This window comes from Manduca sexta, chromosome 17 (assembly GCF_014839805.1).
Source record: "Manduca sexta isolate Smith_Timp_Sample1 chromosome 17, JHU_Msex_v1.0, whole genome shotgun sequence".
NCBI lineage: Eukaryota > Metazoa > Arthropoda > Insecta > Lepidoptera > Sphingidae > Manduca > Manduca sexta.
Genome location: NC_051131.1, coordinates 11,528,972 through 11,539,896, shown reverse-complemented (window position 1 = coordinate 11,539,896; position 10,925 = coordinate 11,528,972). Strand labels below are relative to the sequence as shown.

Here is a 10,925-nt window from a genome sequence, read left to right as displayed (position 1 = left end):
ATATGAAGTCTCGCCGCGTCTGTCTGTCTGAATGAAATGAAAAAAAAAAACAAATATATTGTACAATATATAAAAAAATCTGTATGATGTATGATTAGTTGTGTTTTTTATACAATTGGTGAAGTAACACCAAATTTACTTGAATATGGAAAACTAAGTTAATTTAGTACTAGAGATGTATATTATAAATTGTATTAATATTTTGATTTTGGCATTTATAATTATTATCAAAACACTTTGACAATTCATTTAACAAGAGATGTAGAATAAACTTGATAAAGTTTTGGTGTTTATCACATTATCCGCAATACGTCAATTCTAAATAGAACAAGGTTATTAAGGTATGTATAGAAGCTATCTACTCAAAATTCATAAAACAGAGTAAAAAAAATCACATTATATTACTACAATATGTATCTTAACTTTGGTAGTTTCAAATTTTCTGTAATGTGGATACTGTGTCATTAATTTCACACTAAATTGTTGATCGCATCTTCTTCTAAAATTATTATTTTTATTTGCAATCAACACTATTAAATAGAAAATTTCACAAGGAATATTTAGTTCGTTTAATACTTAAGAAAAATGTTTTTTTAAGAATTTATTCGTAACTCCTTGCATATTCCCACCGTAACTCGTGCGCCGAAGTATTGAACAAATGCTCAAGGTCATTTTCTCGGGTGAGGGTCTTAATGTATAATTGAGTAATGGCTAAATCAAGGTCAATTATAAAAAAAGAAACTATATATTAAAATAATATTTACGCCTCAAGAATTTGTTTATTTTTAAAAAGCTACATCGGCCTACTTCCGTCGATAGTTGCTATAACCAATGACTTAGTGTGAACACTTTTTTTTATTTTTGAAAATACTTGTGTGCCGGTATCGGATCTTAGAGGTGCTTTTACATATTGTATGAAAGAGATTACTAGGGAAATATTGTACACTAGCTGACCCGACAGACGATGTCCTGTCAACTATGAATTTGCAGCGCGCATTTTGTCAATCGCTGAAATTAACTTTTCTTAAATTTTCTAACATTCCGCTCAACTTCCTTAATTTTTTCTTTCATAAGATCCTTTTCCTGACAATAACAAACATAACAAAAAAAAAAATTGTGCAGTTCACGCGTGATGGCGTGATCAAATAGGGATTCATTTTTATATATATAGATAGTGTTTGACAATAGACTATAATGGATAATATTAATTTCTTCTCACTTTGACTACAGGCTTTACCATAAACAAAATCATATAAATGTGTATAAAATGCATGGTAATGTGTGTATTTTTTTTAAATTTATTTAATGTATTTCTAATGCATATTATACTAACTTTCTACACTCCTCAACATTAACTTTAATTGTACCAAATTTCATACTCCTCCGTCCGCGTAATGTTCGTAAAAAGGGTACGAAGTTTCGCTTCACATATTAATATATAGATAATGAAACTGTGCCATTTATACTACATAAATTAGTTCAAAAGATTGATAAAAACTCATTTCCGATGTCGCATTGTAATGATGATAAAAACAGAATTGAGATGCAATACAGTATATCATAAAAACCAGTTTGTAACATAATATAAGATTTTTTCGCACTATAAATCTAATATTGCACGCCCAATGAATATATTAGTTAACAAACATCTCACTACAGATTACTGATATAGGTCCATTATCAAAACACCAAAAGATTATCTCAGACGGGTAGATAAGAATAAATGCGCACTAATCCACGATAAACAGTGATTTGCAAGCTCTCAACTTTATCTTTTTGGGTAAACACCGTTCATTCATTGTCAACGATATTACCTGTTAAACCTTGATCCGAACATCCGCGACCAGTCAGCGGCGCACGCGGCTCGCGCGCTGCGTTGACGCATTGTTGATACTTTTTCTGACGCCCGGAACGGCTAACCGTTGCCGCGACAACCGACAGCTTCAGTCCTCCTTCGGAACTCTATCGGTATGCATATATATTATGCTCCGAGACTCGCTCCCGTCAGTCAAGCAGTCTCGCACGCAAGCGACATTACAGTGCGGTCAGAAAGCAAATGTCAAATATATTTAAAATTTGTTGCATGAAGGATCCCAGCGGATCGGTTAAGGACACTCTTGGAAAAATGGAACACGTTAACGGTCATTTCGTTCCCTCAAAATGTCCTTTTAGTGGTGAAAGTGATTTCAAAGTTGACAATCAGAAAACAGTGAAGCCGAACCTTCGTATAAAAGTTCCTCAACCGATAAGACTGAAGAATCATCTCGTGAACGAAGAGAATTTCGACACGCTACATTCTCGAATTGATGAAGTCACTAGTTTTGTAAGTACATAATTGTTTTATATTATTTTCTTTATATAAAAAACCCATTGCTGTGCTCGGTTATTAAAATTTTAAAGTGTTAGAATATTTTCTCCTCTTTGAATTACTTATATATCTCTGAAAAACACAAATATTTTATAACATATAATACTATATGACTTAAATACTAGAAGCAATTTTAAACATTATGCCGTTATTATCAAGGTTTATATTTATTTAGTTATAAAAACACTGCGCAGGAGTTCATTGAATCAAAATTCTGAATAACGAAGTTTAGTTGTAATACCAAATTCTATCAATATTCAAGCAAGACACTAATGAAAAATGTTTTAAAAAGATAGCATTTTTTTATTCTTGAACAATAAAAAATCAATTCCTAAATAAATAATAAGTATAATATTATGACAGAGCAACGATAATAATTGCATTTATTAAAGTCCATAACCCTTGACATTGTTGTTTTATGAATTCTAGATAAATAAAAATGGTGCACCTACAGTGCAACAATTTTTTATTGGAAATATTTTCCAGTAAAATTATATTAATGGATTTTTCTAACTAGCAACAAGCTAGCGATTTCTTTTTCACAACATAAGATTTCTTGTGATTTCTTTTGTTTTTCAAAAATACTTGACTTCTATCGTAATTTGTAATTAAGTTTAATTTGCAACAGCAAGTAATCCTCCAATTCTTCGTCAAACATTAGTCATGTCACTCTTAACGTAATACCGGGCATATTTTGTAACAAAAGTTACTGTAACCAAAAGTTTTGCAATGACACTCAAATTACAATGTAATCAGATGTCGATCAATATTCGATTCGTCAACACGATACTCTACAGTATAATTAAAGTGTTGAGGTCCTATAACATTATTATCTAGTAAATATATAAATTAGATGCTTAAAAGACTAATTGACTTAAGCGACATTATTTTCGAAACTAAGTTAAATACATATTTGAAAACTTTTTAATGTTTTTGTTGTATAATACTTATATATGTTATGAGTTATTTCTAAAATTAAGTAAAAAAAATGTTATTGCTACGACTGTTTATTTCAAAGTAAGTAACTAAGCAAAGAACAAAACAAAAATTCAGTTTTTAAAAATAGAACACATAAAAATAATAGTCACAACAGAGGTTGCATTCTACAACAGTTTTTTTAATATTAGTTAAAATTTTACGAAAAAAAATGTCGTTTAAGTCAATTAGCCTTATAACCGACGATATAATTTTTAGGTTTAAGGTTACTTTAAGGTGCCTGTAACGAACCTTAAGAAACTAACTGAGATACATCGCCCCGTGCCGTCCCTTGTAATAATAGCCAGTCATGAAGTTTTTATAGATTTTAATAACTATTATCGACTATAAAATAAACCGCTGTGTCCGGTATTACAAAAATGCAATGTGTCATCTTTAAGAGATAAATAGCTATTCATTTAGTATATTTAGCTCACATATTTCGGTATTATGTAGCTAAAAATGTTTAATGGATATTAAACTACAATAGAAAACGTTACAGATATTTTTGTAGTTGGAAATGAATATAGATTACAACTAGCTATGCTCGCGGATTTGCCCGCGTGGAAACCAATGTGTCAAATAAAAATTCCGGCGTAAATCCCGACCTGAGAGATTTTTTCAACCACGCGATCTCTTCAACAGTATTCGTTATATTTCAGTCAATTTACATAAAACCGTAGTGTACGTAATTTGATAGCAGTAAGTATAGGTAAATAGGGGATTTTTGTCTCTTACCTACATGGCTATCGAATCTGTCCTTTGATTAGGACGCCTATAATTGCGGAAAGACGGAATCGCCCCCGTAGAGGGAATCGCCCCTATAGACGGAATCGCCCTTATAGAGGGAATCGCCATTGTAGACGGAGTCGCCGTTGAAGACGGAATCGCCTTGGAAAACGGAATCGCCATTGCAGACGGAATAGGCCCCCTAAACTACTAAGAATATGATGAACAGAAGTAGAATATTGTATTTTATACGGAATGTGTTTTTTTAGATTTTGACCTTAGTTACAGTCATTTGTTATCGCAAATATCTGGCTTTATACCAATTCGGTACTTGGCAACGTACATCGACAACAATTCATTAATCGCGCCTCATAATGATTTACACAGCGAAATCGAAGAAAATAAATACAATTCATATTTGCACCAAAAACTTTACGGGTATTTGAAAATAAGCCCTTTGCGTTCCCTAAACCCATTTTGTTATATACATTTATTTATTTATCGATACAGACAACAGATAAATTTTACACAGAGTTACATTCATAACAAAAATGATATAAATCTGGCGTCCATTTACTACTGTACACAGCATTCATTGACATATTATAAAATTTTAAATGCATTAATGCGGTAAATGCGAACGTACGGAGCGTCATAATCGTGAAATAACGACCAAACTTCTTCAGTAAACATTAAAAAAAATGCATTAAAAATAAATTTATTTTAATTCAACATACCGACTAGGCACATTTTTTTTAAATATGCATTAATTGAGCATATTAATTGTAATATCTATAACATGCTGCCTTTTTTTGTTGGATATAAATAAACTATATACTTTTGATTCGAAATTAAAAACAATATTGGCTTTAAGAATAAAATGTGCACCAAAAAAATTAAAACGCTGTTATTTATCCAAATAATCCGAAACGGTATTATAGATTAAAAGTTTCGTGGAAAAGATAGAAACAGGTTTTTGTTTAACAATATTTTAATAACAAACGCGAAGCTTGCACGAGATATGAATTATTTATTGGGTATTATAGCAATTGTTATCTAATGGTACCTACAATGATTTTTTCGACATCAATCGATGTTTCCGGCATTAATATTCAATACATTGTTGTATTTGCAGTACGGTGTATATAACTGCCAGTCTCTAGTTACGAGCGGTGCCATAGCTTTTATTAGGGGCTAAAGGATGACAGCCAGGAGACGTAGAAAGCCTGGTAATGTAACTAGATCGGCAAAGTTGTATGAGTCGTATTTTATGAAAATATTATTAAATTTACCATATATTATGCTAATACGGCAATAAAATGCCATATTAAGTCAAAATATTAAAAGATAAAGATTTATAATAACATTTTTTGTGCAAAAGCAGCGAGTTAGCCTAGCCTAGTTGGGATTGGAACAGACTGCCGAGACGAATGTCAACCCAAAGACACACCTCTGACTATTTTAAAATTATGTGTGTATTATTTGTGAATTATCGCTTGCTTAACGGTGAAAGAAAACATCGTGAGGAAGCCTGCATACCTAAGAAGTTCTCTAATCAAAATCTGAGGAATTTTTAGTGTGTGTGAAGACTACAAATCCGCACTAGGCCAGCGTGGTAGACTAAGGCCTAATCCCTCACAGTAGTGGAATAGGCCTGTGCTGAATGGGACAGTATATAATACAATGCTGATATTGTTATTATTTATTGTGCAAAACCTTAATGCACGTTATACAAGACAGGAACGGTAAACAGGAATCTCTCATATAATGCCAAGTCTCATAACCGGTTGTAACCAGTAAAAACGAGAACTTTTTTTAAAAAAGCATTGCAAGGCGCTGCACTCAGTATGATACCTTACAACAATGATTTACATATTACGTATAATATAATAATAATAATATCAGCCCTGTATTATATACTTGCCCACTGCTGAGCACGGGCCTCCTCTACTACTGAGAGGGATTAGGTCTTAGTCCACCACGCTGGCCTAGTGCGGATTGGTAGACTTCACATGCCTTCGAAATTCCTATAGCGAACTTCTCAGATGTGCAGGTTTCCTAACGATGTTTTCCTTCACCGTTAAAGCGAACGATAAATTCACAAAGAATACACACATGATTTTTAGAAAAGTCAGAGGTGTGTGCCCTTGGGATTTGAACCTGTGGACATTCGTCTTGGCAGTCCGTTCCACACCAAACTAGGCTATCGCCATATGTATGCCATACATATTACGTATGCCTATAAGTATATTCAAATAAGACACGCTGATTTAATTTTCAGCTATAAATTAAGCGACAAAAAATAATATAACATATTGACACAAGTTTGAAACGGTTGCTAAGTAAAGAACACAATGATGTAATGCAGTCGCATTTTAGGCTATTGTGTTATAGAATTGCTATATACAAATGATAATTGCATAATATATTAACAGACTTATAAACTTGTTTGAGCGTTAAGAGGTGGTTCAGAATTCTTTAAATAGCTGTCAAAAATATGAGCAGTTTCCTAGTTTAAACCTTATTAAGAGGCAAGATGGCGGGTTTTGCCTTACAGCTGATCGAGTAAATTTGGGTTTTAAGTTTAGTTTGAGAAATGTTTATAAATAAGACTGTATTGTTTAAGTAGTTTTTTTACCACGCCGCTCTATACAGTAATGGCAGTTAAAAACTGTTATGTGTATAACTTATTTACTCTTCGAAATCTAATTCAATTTAGTGGGGTATACGTTAGGGGAGTTCTTTTCAATTTTGGTGCAATTACAAAACGTAGTGACGTCACGAAATGGTGAAACGAGAGACGGATTCGTAAAAAGTAATTTTTACGTTCACTCACTCTTGAAATTAGATTTAAGGTGGACAGATGGGAATACGGATAAACGAATGATGACCTGGTAATGTGTTCTATTTTCAAATTGTAGAGACGAAGTATTGCGTACGGGCAGTTTGTGTTTTAATTAAAGCTTGTAATTGTTTTTTCGGACCGTCTTAACTTTACTTAAGGGAATTAGATGTTAATAATATTTAATACTTAGAATGTCTTTTATTATTTATGCTAACAGTGTTAAGGTTTTATTTGAATCGAAACTTTTGACTTCTGAACAAATTCAAAAGTATAAGCATAGTTCATATTTATTTACTCATGTTACCGATAAAAAAAATAACAAAAAAATCGATGCACAATTAACATTTTATTTAGAGACAGATAAGGCTGCCAGTTCGAAAAATACCAAATGCGATATATACTTCCACCGGAAAAGTTATAAATACTCTGCCTCGTTTTTATATTATAGTAAAGTTTTTATTATAATTGTATATTAAAGAGCATTTCATTAATTTTGATGTCTACTTCTATTATGGATATATATTTTAGTTCACAGTAAAGGCGAGAAGTGCAAGGCTTTTAATTCATCGCCATATTTTTGACAATATTGACTTATACGTAATTACCTATTGTTAATAATTTGAAACAGATGTTGTTGCCTGTTATAAGAATATAAATTAATATTTGGTCATGTTTTTTTTTTTAATTTGAATTTCGAACACAAGCGGAACAACTAGTTTCAAATTCGATTACCGACACCAACCGTCCAATACTTTCCTTTCATAGCCCTACTTTATCGACAACTATCGATCTATTATGACATGTCATTTATGTCACGATCTCGTTCTTATCGATACTCGACATAATTAAAATTAAAACAAGTTCAAAGGAATAGTAATTTGTGTTCTCATTATGTAATGTCAAACGCATTGACTTGTCACATTGACATGACGTCAAGAGCAAGGTTTCTTTCATCCGGCATGTATACCGGTGAAGTAATTGGTTATAAGCGTCAACATAACGGAATTATTTATGTCAGAGTTGGTACACTTGAGGAACGAATAAAGACTGTTAGTAATGATAATATGTTGAATATCAAAAACGTTGCTATTTCATGATAGAGATTAACTAGTGACGTAAAAATGTATTGTTTCAAATTTAAATGGATTAAGAAAATTATTATAAAAAAAAAATATTACTTATATAATATTTATAAGCGAACGTTGCAAGAATTTTACAAATTGGACCAAACAAACTATAAGCAAGTTATAAAATTAAACTAATTTTCGTATTTTATCGCGGTTTTAATATTTTAGTTTTTTCCCGACGTTTCGTTTTTTAATGACATTCGCGTAAACGTAAGAAATTAAAAAGGAAAGTAAATAATGACAAATAACATGAAAGTAGTCAAGTTATGGAAAATCCAAAACAATAAGTGAAAATAAATGAATAACATGTCGAGGTAATAAAACCCGCTTTCCATCTTAGTCACAATATGATAAATAAATTTATTTATTATAAATTCTATTGCTTGTGTAGAAAAGAGGAAAATTCTATGGCTAGATTCTGAGAGTCACTGTTCAGAATCAACTAGTTTTCCATTGACCAGTGGAAAAGTAACTGTAAATTCCGTAAGCGACCCTCACTGTAACAATGTTAATTTAAAATGGCGGCCATTTGCATTAATTTGTTTTAGAACACAGCTGTTTTTAATTTTACCACGTCTTACTAAATATGTATTAATGAATACACATAATCAGCCAGTCATTGCAAAGGCGGGCATACATTTTTATATTATATAAAATAACTCTCGTAAACACTATTTTTACGATCCGACCGGTTTGTGGCAATGTCGCATTATACTCATTTTTTGGCATATCGCAATGTTGGTTTAAGACGGTTAATTAATTTTGTTTCGTCGTGTATAGCCTGGTAAGGTTTTTTGCACTCTAAATTAATAACTTTAATTCCATCCATATTATTATTAAATAGATTACGATGATTTGCCTTCTTGCTTAAGCGCCAATCAAGAAACAATTTCTCTTAATTATTGAGATCCTTTCGACCATGTTACAATAGAACCATTAGTATGCAACAGATATTTCGTTACGAAATTAAATTGTAACATTTGGCAATAACTTTGCTAGGGTTTCGTCAGGCGAAATTGCTTTTGCGAAGGTATAGTTATGGAGGTTGATAATTTTGTACTAAAATAATGTTATGTAGAGTAAGGTGCTCGCAACCTTTGCAAAAATTGAGTTCAAGCTTAACAACAATAACAATATTAACAGAACTTTATATAATGTATTAGTATATTTATTTTTATTTTATGTCTAAATTTAATTTATTTATATTTCATAAATATCTGTATATATCATATTATTTATATTTACTGTTATATTTATTTACCGCACCAGATTTCTTTGATGCACCTAACTTGTTCGGCTCTGCACCACCCTAAGGTTGACTGGGAGAGAATGCGTACATCATTAAGTCCACCTCCGTACAACATTTTATTGTATACTAGCTGACCCGACAAACATTGTCTTGTCTTAACTATCAATTTGCAGCGCGCATTCTGTCAATCGCTAACAGTTTTGTAAAGTTAATAGTGTCGTTAAGTTTTCTTAATTTTTTTAATTTTCCGCGCAATTTTCTGATTTTTTTCATTCATAAGAATCTTCTCCTGACAATAACAAACACAACAAAAAAAATAGTGATATCGGTCCAGCCGTTCACGCGTGATGGCGTGACCAAGGGAAATAGGGATTCATTTTTATATATATAGATGAAGTGCAAATAAATAAACAACTGCAGTGTGGTGCAACTTTCCCAAAAACAACTTGTTCAGTCTTATAAACTCTATTAATTGCACTGATTGCAATAACTAATAACTCACAATCCGTAGAAGAATAGTGCTTGATTGAAGAAATAGACATTACAGATCACTAACAAACGAAATGGCCTCATAACCTTGACCGCTCTTCAACACGTAAAAAATGTACGAACCAACTATTCTCGGTCCGTATCTGAATAGACAATTGTGCTAAAGACTCCTTCACAATGACTGGTAATGTATGATTGAATGATTAATATAATTGACCGCCTTGGTGGCGTAGTTGTAATAGTACATGGTACGGGCCCGACTACTGCGCTGACGTCCTAGGTTCGAATACCGGGTCGGGCTAAAATAATTGTGACTGGGTTTTTCCATCTTAAAACATTACTCAGTCTCGAGTACTCGAGTGATACCCGTACCTCGGAAAGCACGTAAAGCCTTTGGTCCTGCGCCTGATCCCTCTCTGTTCATGTCGGATTACCATCTCATTGAACTATGGGAGTGAAGGAACAGAGTGTGCACCTGTGTACTTGGCTGATCTCTGTTGAGATTGGCCGAAAATTCCGCTAGAAAGATTTCATTACATTTTCATTTCAATTTATGATATCACAATCCAATAAATTCTTTTATTAAAGTAGGCTATGTTTTAGACTTATTTCACAAGTAAATACTAGGATTAAAATTAATGTAACGCAAACCTCCAAATAAAACTGTTCTTTTTTGCGTTCTTCTACGTCGATAGAACGTCCGTGCAATAGGCTTTTTCAAGCATATTGCAGAGAGAATTAGGCTAAGTTTTGCTATTGGTCATACATAAATTTGCTTTGATGGTTCCAAATCCCGGCTAATCTTATAAAAACTGTCAGTATTCCTCCTCTGGAATCAAGAACTTACAAATCACAGCCCTTGTAATTACACAACTAAAACTTAAATAAATGGCGGATGTTACTTACCAAGATACGATCGTGTGAAGTATGCTCTACAATGACTTGCCAAAGTCAATTGTTCGTCGGGTAAAACCACTAAGTAGTTGCGTAATGTAATTCACCCAATCAATGATGTTCCGTGCCAGCCAGAAGCTGTGGTCGTAGTGGGTTGTAATGTCTTCTTAATGTATGAATTTATAATCAGTTTATTAGGAAATGATTTGCATTTACATTCTTAACCAGTTCATTGATCTAACTTTGATT

General features: G+C 32.4%; 1 protein-coding gene across 1 annotated transcript in view; it reads left to right on the top strand.

Moving 5' to 3' along the window:
* Positions 1-1,963: 1,963 nt before the first annotated feature.
* LOC115445277 (nitric oxide synthase) overlaps positions 1,964-10,925 on the top strand; it is a 42,234-nt gene continuing 33,272 nt past the window's right edge. Inside the window, exon 1 of the mRNA XM_030171496.1 lies at positions 1,964-2,323. Coding sequence (XP_030027356.1) covers positions 2,057-2,323 — 267 coding nt within the window. The 5' untranslated portion in view covers positions 1,964-2,056. The remainder of the gene's footprint in view (positions 2,324-10,925) is intronic.